At 42.7% G+C, this 20,457-nt stretch overlaps 1 protein-coding gene across 6 annotated transcripts in view; it reads right to left on the bottom strand.

Moving 5' to 3' along the window:
- LOC139046707 (NADPH--cytochrome P450 reductase-like) overlaps positions 1–14,717 on the bottom strand; it is a 42,463-nt gene extending 27,746 nt beyond the window's left edge. Inside the window, exons 1-5 of one of the 6 annotated variants that reach the window (XM_070534403.1) lie at positions 14,569–14,709; positions 12,292–12,399; positions 5,328–5,532; positions 3,003–3,057; positions 1,969–2,097 (exon numbers count right to left, since the gene is read on the bottom strand). In XM_070534403.1, coding sequence (XP_070390504.1) covers positions 1,969–2,097; positions 3,003–3,057; positions 5,328–5,530 — 387 coding nt within the window. In that variant the 5' untranslated portion in view covers positions 5,531–5,532; positions 12,292–12,399; positions 14,569–14,709. Of the gene's footprint in view, positions 1–1,968; positions 2,098–3,002; positions 3,058–5,327; positions 5,533–7,005; positions 7,027–12,291; positions 12,400–13,046; positions 13,066–13,658; positions 13,707–14,287; positions 14,310–14,568 lie in introns of those variants that run through there. The other 5 variants (XM_070534405.1, XM_070534401.1, XM_070534402.1 and 2 more) reach the window with 5 other exon arrangements.
- Positions 14,718–20,457: the final 5,740 nt, after the last annotated feature.

A 20,457-nucleotide genomic window follows, 5' to 3' on the forward strand; every position in this document is an offset into this window, starting at 1 on the left:
TTGGAACACAGCAGTCCATCTTTATCGATAAAAAATTGACTACTCTTTGAGCATGCGCTGTCAAAATCCAGCCACCTCAAGCCATCATCACCACCCATCTTTCATATTTATGTCTTTTATGAATTACAAAGCCTTTTCTCACATTAATGTGAATTTTGTGGTATTTACTAATTTACTAATGCAGCTCAAGTTATTTTTCTCTTCAGTGTTCCTTTTAAGGTCAACAGCATCAAATTGCCAAGCACGAACGAGAAAGCAAAACCTAAAAGTCGGCTAACAACTGCATGTGCTGTTAAAGCCACTGAGAATTATCTAGCTGCGGCAAATAAGAAAAACAGAAGAAAGGAGACATATCGGAGACCTTTGCAGTTTTCCTTGTGCAAAAGTGTGTGTTCACATCACCAATAACTGCAGCAACATTTCATCTTTCTCAAAGATACACTGATGCATTAGAACGACAAGAAGCAACTTGAACAGAGTTGCAATTGTAAGCAATGCCTTTTTTTTTGTGCTACTACATAGCTGAATCACGGAGATACATCCGCTTCAAAGCACGCGAGCCTATTGATCTACAGTTAAAACTCCCTGCAACTACGAAATCTGACGCCTCACATGATAAAACCTCATGCAGCTTCTAGGGAAACGTGACCTTATGACTAGCCTATAGCACACTCTAGCGACACATGGCAACATTGCCGCCAGAGTTGGGTAATGACCTCAACACCACGTGAAATCCTTGGCAATCATCCTGACCCAGTGACACAAGGAGCCACGTGCAGACGGCAGGCCCACTTGAGCCAGTTAGGGATTAATCAATGTCAATCAGGGGGGAATAACACACACACACACACACGCACGCACACACAAGTACTGCGACAGCAAACATAAGCAGCTGCTGCCAAGTGCTATGGAGCCGGAGGTGGTGTCAGCAGCACGCGTTCTTGAAAGGAATGTGCGTCAGAGTGCTTGCCCAACGTCACTTTCCAACGTCACAAGAAAGAGGCACGGACAGCCGTTGCCACTCCTAAATAGGACAAGTGCCGACAAGGTTGCCACAGTTTCATGCATATAATGCATACACCTAATTGCAACCCTCTTTAACAGTGCTGGTAACATAGTGAGAAAGTCACTAAATCTAGCAAATTTTTAGTCAGCTTAATGAATACGTGGCTTTTTCAGAAGCTTAGTGACTCCTTCTTTTTCTTTTTTACATCATTAGCTAGTTAATTTCCCCCATGAAATTCCTCAAGGGACATCAGGCTGGGTTCAATGCCTCATACCGCCTTATCCTAAGGGGAATGCGTGTACTTCCATTTATTGCTGCTTCTAAAGATTTGCCTAAGCGCTCATTAGTGAGCTATCTACATACATCAAGGATGCTTTTTGAGGCAAAACACAATTTTGAGATAGGATATAGTTTGAAAAAACTACAAACAGTTTCCCATTCCGACCACTAACTTGCCACCACAGAAGATAACTTAAAGCTATAGTTTAAAAAACAACAAGGAAAACGTCTGGGAACATTTAAAACATAAAAAAACAAAATGCTGACCAATCCATTATAATTTAGGACTCTCAGTCAAAATTTAGTGTTTCGGCCGCAATTTGAAGTTACTATCGCTATATAAATTATTTATGTTTAAAACCTGCATAAACAATCGAACACTCAACATTCTTAAAACACTTATAGAAAAACAAACCAACACTACTGGCAACCCAAAGCAAGACTTCAGGGAAGAAATCCCCCCTTTTGTATGTAGGATGGTCACTACAACTCTCAGTTCAAGAGCATTAAAACTTCCAAAGCCCAGTACATTAATATTGCCTATGGTTCTGGCTTTGCGGCAAGGCACAAGGCCACATAACCCTTGGCCGAACTTTGTAAGCAATCTGGCCAGAATACAATAAGTGCACGTAATTAATTACGAAACTTAGACAGGTATAAACGCAGCTGTACTTTAGACTCACCATTTCACACTCCTCAGGGTCCGCTACCATAGCTTTGAGACCAAATCTGTTGGCTTCCTTGGCCAGACGAGCAGCAAACTCTTCTGCTGTGCCTGTCTGTGATCCGTAGAATATGACTATGTTCCTACCCTGCACAGGGGGAAGGAAAATCATGAGCTCAGTCACAATATTTGGAAAAACCAAGCAGAGCACACCTTTCTGCACGGCTCAACGCTTTCAGCAAATCAGCAGCTAACATGCCACTTAAGAAGAAGTTTTACCTTACGAGCTCCTACCTAAATACACAAAGAAATTTTCTTCTTGTGGTCAACTGCACTAAATTTGATTAAGTTTGTTGCATTTAAAAGAAAATGGTAATAATGACCAACTGTAGCAAGCAGATTTTCTTTTTATAATCATTATAGGCACACAAAAATAAAAACAAAATAAAACCATAATGTTTCGACTTATTGAGACATCTATAGCGGGCAAAATTGATGTGCTATACACAGCTCAGAAAGATAGGCCTATTTTGTAAGCAAGACTTTTGCAAAACCCTCGGGACCAAAGTAAGCTGTAAACTTGTATATCTATTGTGTCCACTTCAGATGCTCTTAACAGATGCAGTTTACAGAAGCGCGGTGTCCATTTTTGGTTTAGAATAATAAATTTTTCATTTTTGTGCCTCAACTTTTCTTGAACCTGAACAATTTTTTACAATATCTGTAAAAGCTACGAGGCCCTAAATTGTCATTATGCTTCCTACAGTCGGTAGAATTCAGCAAAGTTAATTCAAATCAAAGTTAGCCCCAAGGCTAAGCCACATCGTAACACAACAATTTTCAGTGGACTGCAACAACATTCACAGACTGCATACACCAATGGAAAAAGTTGGTATATAATCAAGAACAAAATTATTATTTAATTTCACTATGCTTTTTTCCAAACTTATAGGTAAACTGTACTGAAGGGTTCTGCTAAAACAAGGCTTTCAAAATTACAGTAATGAAATAGAAGCTGTATGCCATGAAAGGTTTTGAGCAAATGCAACATACCGTTGATTTCATTTTTCCGATAAAGCTTGTGTTGTCAGCCTTCTGTATATTTGTTCTGGAAGAGAGACATGTTCAATGTAAAGGAACATAAAGCATAGAGGTCTTGCTTTTAAACAAACTGCATTCTAGAGCAATTAATTTCCAAACTTTAAGTTCCGCTGTGCCTCTTGCACATGAAACTGTGATATTAATTCTCACAAGGATGCTGTTTCAGATTGGTGCACTTCTGCTACAGATTAGAGATAAGGGAGACAGTATCAAAAGTTACTTGCATGCATTTTTTGAACATTGCAATGCAACAATTGAGAAGATTAATGGAAGTGTGAACCAGAATAGCAAACAAAAAAAATGAAGCCACGGTAACTACAGCTGATTCCCAAACTTATGCACTTGAAATCAAGAATAAAACATTCAGCCTCCAGCACTGCTATGAGACACATAAAGGGAATTTAACTGCAAGCACTTGCGTCTGAATATGTGTAAGCCCCGAAAGGTTCAATGAGTACAGATAAAGGAGTGGTGTTACAACACAGTGCTTCATATCCAAACGAAAACTATGGCGCAGTAAGCTAACACAAGGACACATGGTGAAAGCGACAACATTATACCTCTAACGCAAGGACAAATGGTGTGAGCAGCAATCGGTACCTCTGCCAAGAACGCTCATTGCTACAATGTGAAACTAATTCGTCTAATAGACAAGCTTCTATGCAAAATCGTAAAAAAAAAATACAATATTATGGCTTTTGTTTTTCTGTATTAAACTTCACTATACTACTCTAGTACTTCCGACATCTCGGTAGGAACATTGGCACCTTTTTGTTAATGATGGTGACTACACAAGCACAAACCACACAATTAAATTAAATTAAATTATGGGCTTTTACGTGCCAAAACCACTTTCTGATTAGGAGGCGCGCCGTAGTGGAGGACTCCGTAAATTTCGACCACCTGAGGTTCTTTAACGTGCACCTAAATCTAAGTACATGGGTGTTTTGGCATTTCGCCCCCATCAAAATGCGGCCGCCGTGGCAGGGATTCGATCCCGCGACCTCGTGCTCAGCAGTCCAACACCATAGCCATTGAGCAACCACATCGGGTGCAAACCACACAAGGGGACATCAACGGGGTGAACTGAAATTACCAATCAAGTTTCAATACTGAGTAAACGACTCTTCAAATTTGCCCACAACAAGCCAGTTCTTGTGTTTTCCTGCCCTCATAACGCAATGTGCACACTTGGTGCTTCTAAAATTAATCACGTGATGAGGAAATTGTGTCTTCCTGTCGTCGTAATGCAAGCTACACACTTCGTGCTTTTAATATTAATCACCTAACAATTAAGAGAGAGACGCAAGTGGAATGAGAAGTACCTGGTGTGACCATACTTTGGAACATTCACATTTTTCTTGGAAATGGGCAAAAGTTTAAGAAAGCACCTCCCTGCAAGAACATTGTCTTTTTGACACGCAGAAGGGGGCTTCTCTATCTCGCACAGCATTTCCTCATGCAAGTCATAAGAATTCATCATTCAACGACCTTGCAAAAGAAAGAAAATAATTACACTAAAGCACGCTTTCTACCCACGCTAAATACTTTCAGGACAGCAGCGCTGCCTGCAATTTAGCTTGTGTAGCTCGCAAATACTAATAAGTTTCCATTAAGCAAGTGCAACCGGGACTTCCGAGTCAACCTGCCAAGAGTGACAGAATTACCACAAAGTGAAAGGGGAAGGCAAACAAGGTAAAAAAATGTCACCAGCCATGAAATGGAAATTCTAAAGAACACAAGAAGCACTCAAGCTTAAAGGTGGCTGTGAAAAGTAATTCAGGATGCTACAAGTAGGCTGTGTGTCCCGAGACATGAGTAAAGTCACTTTTGGTTTCCTCAACGTGCGGATAGATCTCACAAGAACTTCCACTCAGCATTGCTCCAAAGGTTTAGCTGCAGCTACAGCCACCGACAAGGGCTCCAAATATTAGCAGCTGAAGGGTATATGAAGTCGAAAAGCGACTCTGGCATCTTTACAGCCGACCTCGTTCTTCTTGCTGAATATTATCACTCCTCCCAATGCAAGAATACATTCTGTGAAAAATACATCAGTTGTGGTGGTCAAACATTATTCCGTTTCTTTCATTCAATTTCAATTTACAAATCTGACAAATAGTTAAGGTTAAGTTGTTATTTCAGACAGTGCATGGTGTTGCTGGTAAAAGAATTCTAACAGAAATGCATAACAACATGTAGAAAATTTGTCGATCAAATTGATTCTATTTCTACAGGCGTAGCAACAAAAGAGTTAAGCAATTGCGACAAGGCACTCACTCAATAGAAAATGTTTTGATGGCGGCTGGATCGAAGGTGGGGGCCTTCTTGCGCCTCAGGAAGAGCCAGTAGATGGCGAAGCCCAGCAACGCCAGAAGGATCAGCACGTCCAATAGGCCAAACAGGGGTGCCTCCTCCTCCTCCTGACTTCCCAGTGGGCTGCTGTCGACACTCAGCGGCACATCTTGGCTTGTCCCTTCCATGGCTGCATGCACAACAACAAAACACAAAATGTGGCGCTGCAAAGATACAGCTGCACACAAAGTCGCATTCTTCTACGGTACTTGCAAAAGTTGTGCTGCTGGCGATGAGAGAACGGTTTTACCTAAAACTTTATAGAAGTTTTGCTTAAGAAAGAAGGCTATACAAAAAATACATACACATATCAATGATCTTTGGTGCTCTGGTAAATAATGGTTATGATCACGCAACAATGTGATGTAGGTAGAAATATCTATATTTCTCAACTTATAATTTTTAAGGAGCAATTAGTCTGCTATTAATAGTTTTAAGAATATGTGTATTCTCAATGTTACTTCATAGCTCTTCTTGAGGTATTCTTGGCACTATTCCTTTGCAAAATGCAGAAATAGATTTGCGATATTGTGCATGAGGGTAGCATGTTGGGCAAATTGGCATATGGCTTTGAGCCAGCAAACAAAAAGGAAGATGCACACAAGTGCCTCAACTTCCACTTGGTCTTCCCCTCTAGGTTCTTCCTCACCTCCATTTCTGTTGTTTGCTGGCGATCCCCTGCTAGCAAATCGTTCAGTTCTTCCTTCCGTCTAATAGCTACATAGCACTGCAGCTACGGGTCACTGACGCACACGCATGACAACAAAACTGAACAGCAGAGAGGTAACAAAAACTAAAATTTGATAAAGGACCAATGTGTCGAGATTCTAGGGCCTATGCACAGAAGAAATTCATACGAGGCAGGCCTCAGAATGGGCAAAACAACAATGCCAATCAGGCAGGAGCTTGTTTGCACACAACCAACCTTTCTGCAGCGAACAAAAATGAAACATGCCCAACTAATGACAGATGCACCCAGCGTGGCATTGACAATGCCAAAGTCAATTCTTCATGTGACACTTCACCATAATGGCCAAGTGTCTGTGCCCAATATAGGCACGCACCTCCACACAGGATCTACCTGGACAAATTTGCCAATTGCCATCACACCACAAGGAAGTATGAAGCTGATCACTATTGAAAACTTTCTATCCAAGCAAGACCTTGTAAGCTACATTGAACACCTTCGCATGCCTGTCACTCTAGTCTCACTGCCCATGATACAAAGGAAGTTGATGGATGCAGACAATCAAAAACAAAGCCAAATAACACTGACCAACAAACAAAAAACATGGCAAGCAGATGGGAAACTTTGCATTTAGTGTAACTTTCTAACAAGAGACCCCCAAAAAAACATTTGCCAACATGCTTGCATAACGCTTCACTCTAGGCTAGTTACTTCCTTCAGATATGGTATTATTCAAGTCTAGCTGCCATAACTAGACAACGAACGAACAAGCAAGACGCTATCTGCAACCCAAACTTTAGCTGCAATTTACTCTTTTAAGAAGAAAACAACTTGCCCCCACCACATGAAAACAGTGAAAACATGATCAAGTGTCCTTGAGCACGTTTTTAGGACACAATTATGACTAACACTGACCTTGAGTGCTACTTGGAGTTTACCCGGACCCGCTGGAACAACTAAAAAAAAAATAGCTCTGAGAGTTTCATCATAATGCAAACAAGCTGTGACGTCCACAAAGCGTCCGATTCAGACAATACAAGGAACAGTGCCAGAAATAAGGAAAACCACACACAACTGTACGCACGTCGGCAAGCTGCTTTTTAAACGTTTACAACCTCGTGTTAGAAGTCTGAAATACCGCAATTTATTTACAGTAGCCAAGAAACATGAAAAAGCTGAGAACAAGGCAAGAAAAAGAAAATTCAAAACCCTGCCTGTCACAAGTTTTCCTCACAGTTGCAGACAGGTCAGCAAAAGGAAGTGAAACAGACAGAACAAGGGTCGACTCTAAGAATACGCACTCTGCTGTACCACAGCCTTTCCTTCTGGATGTAAGCTTGAGGCATTTGGAACTTGAGCAATGCAACCCTGTCACTCCATTTGTTGAGCGAGGACACCTTAGAGTGGTACAGCTCAGCCACCATTACAGACTCCTACAACAGTTGCGCTGCGCCGACACATACGGTACACAAGTGCCGCACGGGTTGATGGTTGAGAACAGGCCGAGTGGCCAGAACCAAACCAAGACCTGGCCTTCACAAGCATATAGAATAGGAAGACGACGATAGCGGCAAAATGCTACAATGCAAGCTATACATATTAGGCACTCAGGCAAGGCTTCAGAAAGACTTTTTATAAAACTTCCACCAATAATGTTTGAACTGTGTATATTCCTACACATTTAATTAGCAAGCTCTTAAGAAAGTTGCCCCTTGGAAGAACATGGTGATAAAATCTTTGCACAACAAAATGGCAGGAACGTGGGCATAACTAGCTATTCCAGGCATGGCAGACTTACATATCATACTGGTGTTATTTGTAGTTTATTCTGATACGCTAATTTAGCTTTATAACAAGTGATTACTAAACTGCGCATTTACAAGATAAAAAAAATATAAGTGTATGCAACCACAACTTTTGATTAACTGACCTATGACATAGCCGCTTTCCTAGATCAACATTCGCTTCTGTCTCAGCCACACCAGAAAGCTAAGCTCATCACAACTAACACCTACATAAAAAATATTTTGAGTACATTTCTACGCAGCACACTCAGTTTCAGACTAACTCTGCCAAGACTAATTTCCGGATGCGCTGTTCACTTCAGAGACATATGTTTAGTTTCCAATCAACTCGGTGCACTATTCTTAAGCTGGCTGCCTGACAAGACAAACAAGTTTCCAAAGTCCCTTCATGTTTGTCTTTAGGGGAGTCCAATTTTAAAATGCTCCTAGTCTGTGAACTAAAATTTTTCAAGATTATTTTTTTCTGCAACATGTTAATGACAGCTGCTTAGAATTTTTTTATGTCCCAGACACACACACAAATAAAAGCAGAAGCCATCTAAGACCTCACAATAAATGTTTCACAGAACAGCTTTACCAGCCATACAATTTATCTCTCTCTCTGAAAATATATATAGGGCATGTGCAAGCAATCAAGGAGAGTGCTGCAAAGCTTAGGGTAAAGAAGTGCAAAAGTGGCAGACTTTCCACTGTATCCTAACGGCCACTTTAAAAAATAAATCTTTGGCAGGACACTTCTCAACCAAAAGCTTACCCACGAGTAAATAAATGAATGAATAAGTGTTAACTTTGTCTCTTAAGACTACTCGCCTCAAACTAAGTCATAGTAAGCTCACGGGCAGATATTACTCAAGAGTACAGCAGTGCCTTTTGCCCATATGTAACCTGACAGTACTGTCACATCTTCATGGCGTCACTGTGTGCAGTTTGTCTGCAGCTGCTGCACAACATTGACAATACCCGAAAGAAAACGTGGGTCAAACATACATCCTACTGCTGCGCTCAAATTGGCGAAGCCAAGAAACTTCAAGTGAAATAAAAAATGTTGTATAACATGGTTGTTGCAGCCCTGCAACCAATGAGGGTAGATCAAGCAATGAACCAAACTAACAATTCACTCAGTGGACCAAATGCACTCCACTAACACTTCACCTGAGCAACGTAATGCATGATGCAATTCAAAGCGGCTGGGCTCTGAACCAGCCTTCTAGGGAGTGAACTGATTTGGTCCAGCGTGTTGACTTTACCTTAAGAAGCAGTGTCCAGCTGCCTCAAACAGCTAAAAGTCAGAATCTACGCAAGACAAACTTGAGTACTGAATGCAGCTTCTGCTTGCACAACAAAAAAAAGAGGTCACCTGCCCACACAGTGATAAGTCACAGCCTTGTAGTTTCGAAGACTACTTGCATTCCTGCTATCTGAGCAAGGTGGTTCCTTATCGGTCCGTCAAGACTAATGTCCACAATCCGGGTGTTCACATGTGACGATGAAAACATGATAAGCGACACAGCAGTGTGTCGCAAGCGGAGTATGAAGTACGCATTATCCAGGTACAGTGGACCTTAACTAGTGTTGCATAGAATATAGCATGGAGTTCCTGGGAAAAAAGAAAGACAATACAGGAAAATCAGGGACTTCAGTCATTCTTGGCATGGCTTCATTCAAAAAGCAGGCTGCAGCTCTATAGACTGTTCTCCTTGGTTCAGCTGTGTTGCGTACTAGTTGGACATTTATTTAGAGCAGTGGAATGCATTGCGATGGCTTTCATTCTATGTAATTTCAACTGCATGAGTAAGTCTTATGCATGTCACTGAACGTGGATGGTAAAAGGCAGCAGCTCACAATTAGCAGTTATTGTAGATATTTCAAAGAGTCTTTATTTGTAATGATTTGGCAACAGTACTAAAGCAGAAATTAAATGGCACTTGAGCCTTATCATAGTCATACAGCAAGTATGAGAACAGTATTATGTTACAGTGAGTAACACGGATGTTCAAAGCCAGAGGGACGAAGTTTAGACAAGTCAATGTATTAGCCATCAATCCAATGCTGGATTAAGCACTGTACCAATGCCACTTGTAGACACTAATGCCAGAGTTTTCTGAAATAGTAGGAAACTCAATATAGTGTACACAGTACCTCTACAATTACAACAAATGGCAAAAAAAAGGAAAGGAAAGCAATGAATATAAGAAACCTCTGCACATATAGATACTGAACACTGTTAAATTAAATGTGACCACATGTTACTGGCAGTGGTACCGATGGTACTTGAGTTGAAAGTTACCAGCAAATTGAGGGCATTGTGTCCAGGAAGTAATAAATAATTTCGGATAAGTACTGATAGTAGCACTGATAGCCTACAATGTCCCACTTGAAAGTTATCAGGCAATGGGAGCAATGTGCCCAGGAAGTCTCTGGAGTAATAGGTAGTCATCTCAGATGAGTACTGTTCAAGAAAAAAAAATAGAAAAGGTATAAGATGATTGACCCTAACGACTCAAATGAGGAACAGCAAACAGTCAGCTCAGGAAATGTTCCCTTCACCGAATCAAAGTGAGCTAAATATATACACCGCTCTCAACAAAGAGAACTGCACCTTGTTCTGCTCACAGTACAACTAGTTGTAAAATGCCGATGAACCTTTTTCCTTCTTTCTTTCTTTCTTCTTTTGTTTTTGTCACCCCTTTGCCTTTTTGACACATGTGGCGGAAACGAACACAGCACAGATGCAGGTGTGTCACATCCCCTGGAAATGGTATTTCCAGCAGGTGCAAGCAGATTGTCTGTCCTTGCTCATTTTCCTGCCAGTTTCCAGAGAGTTCTAGAGGTTTGCCTAGAAAAGCAGTCTCTACTTAAGAGGAAACTTTAGCTCGGGCTCAACTGCGATGCAGCCTATTCAAACACATGTAAAATGCAAAAACGCTTTTCTGAGATAACTTCTGGACCAATTTTTACGAAATTTGTTGCATTTGAGAGAGAAAGGTAAATTCTAGTGACTGTTGGAAGCGAAATTTCTATTTAGTCTTGTTAAAAGAATTTTCAAAAATTCGAACGTTTGAAAAGAATAGAAGCACAAAGTTTACCAATTAATAGCTCTGCATCAACAACAGATATCGCAGTTCTGTAAACGGCATCCATTAGGTCAACCAAAGAGGACCAATTCAATATGTCAATTTATATCTTACGTGAATTCGTTGTAAGAAGCCAACAAACAATGACAACATAGGGGAAATTACTTGTACTTAACTAACTGAAAGAAATTAATAATTAATGGCAATGAAAAAACAAGCACCCACTTGTTTCATCCACTTTCATTTCCATTAATTTATTTGTTTAAGTACAAGCAATTTCCCCTACGTTGTCCTTAGTGTTTTTGTTTGTTCGATTCTTATGATTAGTAAAAATCGGACCCTTCGGTTAACCCCCTTTTGTCTTATGAATTCGTTGTGTTGTGTACAAGGGTTCTGCAAAAGCTGTATTTCTATGTTACTAAATTTTTTGAGATTCATGTGTAATACATCAATTTTGACTGCTTTAGATGTGCTATTAGATGCAATTCACATAATTATGATATCATTTTTCATTGTTGAGTTACAGAGTTTGCAAACCTGATAGCTTCGTGTTCTGAAAATGTTCGATTTTTGCCAATTTTTAATAAATTTATGACCTAAATAAAAAATTCGAAACCTACAGTCACTAGATTTGAAGTTTTTCGTTTAAAATGCAACAAACCTAGTCAAATTTGGTGCAGTGGTTGCCAAGGAAAACGAATTCTCATTTTACATGTATTTAGATGGGAGCACATGAGCTAAAGCTTCCTCTTAGGCATATTTACTCACTACTGCCCACAAACATTTTCACTCACACTAGAACTTTTGTTACAGTTCCTAACATTCTTTAAGCAAACACCTAAAGAAAGCACCATTAGGACAAAGCTCAATAAAGCAAATGGGGCCATTATTTATATGTTATATCCAATTACACTCAGATCAAAAGCAAAACGCCAGGTACTAGTGAATACCATAGATAATTTTAATACCCAACGATGCACCGTCTTCCCAGTAAGAGCATTCAATGACCCCACAAACTGAACTAAGCCATTTGCAGAACGAGCCAGAAGTACTAACCATAATGTAATTCTGCAGGGCATGCAATTAAATAAACAAAACCAGCTTGTCTAAGCGAATGGGGGCTCTCATGGAACATACCTGTCATGGGCAATACGCAATTGTAAATGGCCGACTGTCCAAACTCGAACAACCGTGCAGCTGATGACGCAGGCACATATGTAACTTCATTTAACACAGTGCTACTAGAACTGTTTGCGTGACACTGCAGGAAAGCCATTTCAAACCACGAGGAACACAGAACCGAGTGCAACAAGATCACTTACGCCCGTCGGGACGACCTGCACAAAACTGCAGAAGTGTCTTGGAGCACGAAGACCTATATAGTGGAGCTGTAAACCAAGCGGGCTTTCCAGATGGTGGCCTAACACCGTCTGGAATCCCCCGAAAAAACGCAGTGACATAAGGCATGTGGCAGCCACCGGACCATGCGGCACCCCAACACTCTGATTAACATTGCACCACACAGCACTGTGGCTGCAACAAAGGGTCTGTGACGTGGCTGGCGTAGAGACATTAAGCATTTTTGCTCTCCTCTCGCCTGTCACTTGGATCCAACCTTTCCCTCTGCAGCACGAAAGAAGCAGCCAAGCCACTCAGACACTCTCAGTTCCAAAAGAAAAAAAAAAGAAAGTATGTGTTTGTACGTGAGACAACGAACGTGCACGCATTCTTTGTTTTCCTCAAGATGCACGAGAAACAATGAAACAGGGGGGACACAAATTTTTCTCTAGGTTTCATAAGCAGCAGTCGTAAATTAAGAGCTAAACGAAAAGATTTTCAAGATATGTGGCAACAAGCAACTTTGCGAGCTTGTGAAAAACCCCGAGTACACAACCGTAAAGACAGAAATGACGGGGTACCAATGTCCTTACAAGAAGTATTTTCAAATTGTAGCAGACACCCACTAGCCTCAATCCGGCCGCATGCTGTGACGTAGGTGAGATAAAGTAAGCAGGAAACAAAGGGAACTATCAGACACGGCACGACCTTTGCGGTATAAAAAAAAAAAAGCACGAACACATAAGACAAGCAAAAAGAGCGCGCCAGCTCGTGTTTGCGGTCCTTGCTGATTGCCTTGAGATACAACTGCCCGAGCTACCTTGCGACGTCCAGGGGCAAATTACCTTTTGTTCTTCCTTTTCAGTGTGACGTCAGGGTTGCACGTGCCCAAAAATGTAAAGGAAAAACTCTCCGGAGACATGCGTACATAAGCCGGCGTCACGCGCAGGCGTCATGGCAACATAGTACACGTTTCTTTCCTCCTCTCCCGATACTTCTAAACTCGAGGACTGGTACCGCTAAGATAGCCAGCCTCTTGATAAACTTCCTACAAACGAATGATACCGATGCGCGAATTTCCGCTGCGCGATCAGTACGAGAAGCTGCAGCACACTTATCTGCCGCTCAGTCAAATGAGCGGCACACAGACTAACCAGGTTATTAGGATGACCGCGTTCAAACAGTTGACACTACACGAAAGAAGAGAGAGAGAAAAAGAAAAGAAGCGACAGGAATTTACGGGGAAAAATAAAAAGCTCGCTGTGTTGTACGAATAAGTAATACGTCTACAAGGAAGGAAAAAGAAAAGCGCCTGTCAGGCGTACGACTTATGAAGTTATTCGGTACTTACTTTTATTCGTTTAAATGACCTCGCGCTGCGGTTCGACTTGTACGTCACCTGTGAACGACACCGCCGATCGACAACTTCTGAGCGCTTGAGCAATCAGTATATTTCCTCCCTAGAAGTTGCCGAAATGTGGCGGAGTTGTTTCTGATAGCCCAAACCGAAGACTACACCCGTCGCCGCGGAGCTCCCGACGACGGGCATGTTTCGACGCGACGCGAAACCACACATTAAAGCACAAATAGCAGCAGGTGCAGGAATGTCGCCAGTTTCGAGCAGACAGAACTTCCACTTGTGCATAGTTATTTTCGCTTTCGCACGGCGTACGGTGCGTACGCATATACGCACGCAATCCGTAGTGGTGTTTGCACGTCACGCTTACCGCTGGTGAAAAAAAAAAAAAAGGAGGGGAGATCAAAATAAAAATGGGCCAAGAGATTGCAAGTGTTGGGCAACATGCAGTTTCCGTCGACGGCACAAAGCAACGTCCTCGTAAAACTGCCGCGCATCTGGTCTGGTGGTGATCTTCAGCGAAAGCAGAAATCGGGGACAAACAGCAAAAAACGGTCGGCCTTCCCTAGAGGTAAAAAACGGTGGAATTGCAACATATTGACCTTGAAATATATTCCACGCACCCTCGATTCGCCATCATATGGGGGCTCGGTGGGATTTCGACAACGATGGAATCGATCTACGCGCTTGTGTTCCCACGGAACGAATAGACGAGCCTTATAATATTTGAAGCCGAGTCGACGACGTCGCTTCGGGACGCACCGTCAAATACCGAAGTCCCCCACTAGAGCACCTTTCCCCCCCTCACCCTCCGACCACCACCGAGGTAAAAATATGCGGGTTAGGCCTATGAAACACCAAATAAATGAGCGATCTCGGCCTACTAGGGCTCTATGAGACGTACCTGACGTCGTGGCAAAGTTGATTAGTCCTGTAGAAAGCCCTGCGTTTAACTTTCATTAATGAAGGCCCTTTCCGCACCGCCACGGCTCCGTCAGCTGTACGGCTGCAACATCACAGATATTGAAGTAAAAGCAAAATTTGTGGAGCCGACGTGAGCGCCACCATGTGCTTTTACCTTCTTTACAGCTACTTTGTTGTAAAAGCGTTCACTTGTCCTAAACTACCAAATTCTTATAAATATGCTGAATATACGCGAATAGTTGCAAGTAAGAACATGTGTTCGTATTTTAAACTTATAATTTTTCGTGCGTCGATTATTTTGACAGTAGATGACGCTAGCTGTTGTACAAATTCGAGGGAGACAGTTAGGATAGTGTATGAGTAGAATTAGATAAATATTTAGGAATTCAAAAACTTCGCGGTGTAATAAAACTCTCTTTAAACTATGAGCAAAATTTACGCTTTTATGACGCACAACATTTCATTTTATTACGGCGCATCAAAATGAGCAATACTGAATGGGTGAACGGCTCTGCATTGCCGAGATAACTTGCTTGCTGTATTAAAACAAGCAAGAAAGTTATATGTGTAAGCATCAGCAAGCATTGCACTGTCCAGTTTAATAATGCTGTGGCAACATTCAGAATGTGCATCAGGTTTTGCGTGGCCTCCGAGATTTCAGAGTTCTGCTATTGCAAAAGCAAAATCTCTAAGGATATACTTTTGCATTACTGCGGGCGCCAAAAGCTACCAATGACGCGTTGTCGCCGCACATACAAATATATATATTCGCTAACGATGTGCAATGACTTAAAAAACAAGCGCACCTTTCTTTCTTTTTGCTTACGTTTTGTGGCGCCATATTGCGGTTGCCACTGGCAAAAAGTTGGGTCACGTGCCGAAGCGGTCTGCGCGTCTGCGTTTGAACATGTGATACCATAAACTAGCTGTGATACAGTCCAGAATACCTATACAGTTTCCTCTGAGAGAGTATTTTCGGTTCCTGATATTTTTTTCTCTCCTGAGAATCAGCTTTACATGTACAGATACATAGCCCCCATCCCCCGCCACGCACACAGCTTACAAAGCAGCCCATGCATTCGCGGCAGCTCCCCCTCAAGAAAAAGGGGACTTTATAAGCACTGGGAAAAGTAGTATAAAGGCTGTCCCATTTCCGGTGCCTCTCTCTGGTGCAACAGCTGTTTATAGTCATCGCTGTAAGCGCAGCAGACGATAACCAGCGTCGCAGTCTGTTTTGGGATCACGGCCGCGATGACCTCGCCGCCGCGTTCAAGTGTGGCTATAGAAAAACCGCGTGGCAGTCGCGACGTCAGCATTTATTGCGCGAATCAGGTTAAGTGCCTAATCAGAGAAACTGCAGGAAACAAACGGTTATATTTTTTACAGGTGCGATAGCCAGATGTGAGCAGAAAACATACTCGTCGTCGTTGCCTGTCTGATTGTTGTAATGCCTCCAGGGCAGGCTTAAGAAAAATAAGGGCCCTGGGCTAATGCGCATGCAGGCCCCCTTTCCCTATACAGAGCCCCCCATCGCCTGCTACGCTACTGGAAATATGCCGTTTCATTTTAATTCCAGCAAATTAAATATAGTACGAAGTGCGATCAACGGGATTATTATCATTGTTATTATTATTATAAGGAAAACAACAAAACTTGCTTGAAACGCGTGCTGTTGTAAACACCAACACATATGTTCACCTTGTGATTAATCTGCAGTCTGTTTTCAGCAAAAGCTAGGCTTTAAGGAAAAGTTTAGTTCACTCAAGACGAACAAGAACGTAGAAAAGACAACACAGCTCAGATGTCGATCCTTCTGAAGCTAGGCTTTTTTTGCATCACTAAGTTTAGTCTCATGAGGAGACGCATGCATGATTGTATCCAAAACATTCTTTATTAAAATTGAAGCATCAGACCGCAGTAATCGTTATACACGTTACTCTATAAATATGCAATAGATATATGAAATACTTAAGGCAATACAAACACCATAAAAATGCACTAGAATACAGATGAAAATTACCAACTGTAATTACAAAACATTATTTGAAAATATTTTCGTTAAAGGTACGACAAGCAAGGACGACACCAAATAAACGTGGCATTATCAAAAACAACGAAAATACAGTTCTTTATAAGCACGCTAAATATCACAAGAAGAACAAACAAGAGATGAACAACGAAGATTTGCATATCTTGAATTGCACTGCTCAGCGTTTCATTGGCAACGTGGAGGCAACACAACAAACTTATTGGAACTGTTCATGTATAGCACAAACAGTCCTCTCTTAAAATGTCATCTTTCACGCCTTCGCTTTGGCGAAGTCAGATATAGTCTGTTCGAAGGATAGATTGTGGAGGAGGTCACTTTCGATGGACATGATAGCAAGTGAGTTCACCTTGTCGTCAAGGAGGCTCGAACGAAGACGATTTTTTATCAGCGACAACATGGAAAACGATCGTTCAGTTTCACAGTTTGCTACGGGTATGCTCAAGTACACTTGCAAAGCAATAGAAAGGGTCGGAAACACATCAATAAGCTTTCTTTCGTGCAGCAACTTCATTATTCCCAGGGGACTCGTGTCCTGGCACACAGAGTTGTGCAGAAAGTTCGCAAACTGAACGATTTCATTGGAAAATGCTGGCTCCAAATCATTTTTGTAAGTTTGCACCAACTTCTCAGCCTGCTGTGCCAGAGAGGCCTTGCGCCCAACTTCTGTCAGCATATTTAAGAATCCGAACCTTTCGCAGAGTTCAGCTTAGGCAGCCTTTCGCACTCGCAAAGCAGAGCCTAGACTGTCAAGTACAACATTGTAGGTCTCTACGATAAACTTTTTTCTACCTTGTAGTGCACTATCGCTATTTCTGTCTGGGTGCTTACTCAAAACGATGCATTTGCCCTCATCCTGATAACATCGATTGGTACTTAGCTTGTGTGCTCTCTCTTCGAAAGTATCAAAGAGAGGTCACAAAGAATTAACAAAGCCTTCTAGAGAGCTCAGCAGGTTTACAGCAGTTGAAATGTCATTATAGGCCTGGTTTCTGAAGTGCTACGCTCGTTTTGTCAAAGTGCTCCAAGATTTCACTCCAGGAAATCGCCATGAATGCAGTCTATAGGCTTGTCATTTTCTTAAATAGATAGTTTGCTTCATTCCTAGTGTTACTGTTTTCTTCGTCGTTCATTGCTATAGCTTCAAGGCAACACAAGACTGCATTGAAATTTTTCAGAATGGCCTTACATGATTCAGCGTGTCTTGACCACCTCGTCTCAGAGAGACTCCCCAATTCCACCCATGCTGTCCAAAAAATACCTCCATCGCTTAGGTGAGGCAGCAAATAACACATACAGTCTCTGAATTACAGTGAAAAATTTGACTGCCTCAAGGCAACTGTCAACGCTACGCGCGCCAACTAAGTTCAGTGAATGACCAGCACATGGGACTTAGACTGCCAATTCGTTCAGGTGTTTGATTTGAGCTTGCAGTCCTTTGTATTTTCCTGACTTATTACTCACATTATCATAAGCTTGGCCCCTACAATCACCAATTGAGATGCCATTGGTCGTCAAGAGGGACATCATGGTATTGAAAAGATACAAGCCAGTATGCGATTCAATCAGAACCAATACAAGAAAGCATTCGTACACTTTCCCATTTAAATAGTATCGTAAAACAACTGACAGCTGATCAATGTGAGTAATGTCTGGAGTCAAATCAACAATTAAAGAGAAGTATTTTGAGCGTTTCCATTCATCAACGAGACATTCTTTAACAGCCTTTTGCCATAAGCTCGATAAATTCATCACAAATGGTTTTTGACAGATACGATGGGTGACCTTTTCCTTTGTTCCTGTAGCGTTTGATGTGCTCCTCTAGAAAGGGATCAAACTTGGCAATGGCCTCAAGCACTCCCATATAATTGCCATTTCTCGGTGAACCAAAAATCTCCTCACTGCCCCTAAACGCTAGGTTGTGCTCGGGTAGAAGCTTAACTACAATGACTGTGTGCTTCAACACCTCTGTCCAGTAAGCGGTCTCAGTGACAAGATGCTTAACCAGCTCCTTGTCAATTGTGCTGCTCGAGTTACAGCGGGCGAGCCATGCTGCCATGTAGTTCCGGTGCCCGACGCTATTTTCATGTGCGCAAACATTTTCTTCTGGTCTTTTCCAATCAGAAAAGCCATGCGTGGTGAAAGCACTGGGGTTGCTTGAAATCGAAAATAGTTTGCACATGAAACAGTAAACGGAACCTTTGGACTCCGAGTAGATTAACCAGTGTCGCTCGTATGCCTCCCCATCTACAGCCTTTCGCACGAAAAGATGAAGTGACATATAGCGTTTCTGAATTTTGTATTGCCTTTTGGAAGACGGAAAATTTTCTGCCTGATGTTGAAAATACAATGGCCCTTTCTCAAGGCATACACTCTGAAAGCTGTCAGTAGTAACGTCCGTCCACTTAGCAGGGTCACTTCGGAGAATCTCGCAACGTACCTCTTGCTGCGAGGGTGTCTGTACTTCTCTGTTGCCGCAACGAGAAGCCGTCTCATTTGTTCTCTCGAGGCACACTTTGTGGGTGGGAACATGATTATTTGAAGCCAAACTAACAGGAAAGTCGGTTCTTGGAGTGCTGTTTCCTGGCGCTCGTCAGTAGAAGGAGGCTCATAGGGGAGGTTTGGCACCTGTTGATCAGCGGTAGTAGAAATCGGGCGTGGCGGACCGAACACCTGGAGCTCTGTGGCAGGGGCCTGGCCGAGTAGCATAGACGTTGCTGACTCAGGAACAGGACAGGGCTTGGTTAGCGTCGGTTGCTCAGAAATATGGCCGACCGAGGTTGGCACCGTTTTCACGGGATCTAGACAACCAAGATTAGTCAAACCTTGCTTCTTGCCAGGAAACCGTGGTGATGCAGTTGGCAAGTCATCCACAGAAGCACAGTCGGTACTATTGTGAGTTTGACACGGACTCTGGGTAGAGCGATCATACTGCTCCGTGGAAGCTGCATTCAGATAGGTACTTTGTCATCTTTGGTAGCTTGTTTTCGCGCTCTTCTCTTTCTAACTTCGCGTTTCGTTTAGACGCACCACTTTGAAGCTTCCAACCGAGCATTTTCGCATGAATGGATGCTAATTGTTCACCGGGCATTTCGTCAGTTCGACGCGACCGCAGGTGTCCAACAGTGGCCGTCCCGATCGCACACTGCCTGGATGGTCCGTGGCTGGCCGAGAGTGGTGCGTCCCCCGGGAGCTCCTCAGCAGGCGGGCTTATGCAAGCTTAACCGGCGGCTCGGGGCTGAATCGCAGCCTGCGATCAAATTCCTTTTATAGACGCACGCCGCGTCTGTCTGTTACTAGCGCAAAAGCAGGCGTTCACATAGGCATAGAGTTCCTTGTACAAATTCCCTCCTCCTCCGTACAAACTCACTCCTTCTCCCGTTCCGGTCTCGTCTTCCTGTTGGCTAGGAGCAATCGTCTGTTCTGGGAGGTTCTCGATTTTTCTTTCACCCCGTCGACGCCGAGCGCGAGAACCAAGGGGAGAGGGCGACTCCTAGCGCGGGCGAAGTTACACGCTATCCGTCGCCTCTGAGTCATCTTTGTCTACTTCTTTCTGGAAAGTTCGGCGGCCAGTCTGACCTACTTTTTCCGTCGAGCGCGTGCGAGGGTTTTCCGCCACTAGACAGGAATGAGCCCTTGAGATGGACCTCTGTGTCCAGCTCTCCAACTTCCTTCTTCACTCTACCATTAACCCTAGCCCGAACAATGAACATTCCAATAAGCCCCACGTACGGCACTCGGACAAAAGCACGTGTGACGTCTTCTTTCCTTTCCTGCCTAGACTCTGCCATCAGCTGCTATCGGATTCATCCTCCCCCGCCC

The sequence above is a fragment of the Dermacentor albipictus genome, chromosome 2 (genome assembly GCF_038994185.2).
Source record: "Dermacentor albipictus isolate Rhodes 1998 colony chromosome 2, USDA_Dalb.pri_finalv2, whole genome shotgun sequence".
Lineage (NCBI taxonomy): Eukaryota > Metazoa > Arthropoda > Arachnida > Ixodida > Ixodidae > Dermacentor > Dermacentor albipictus.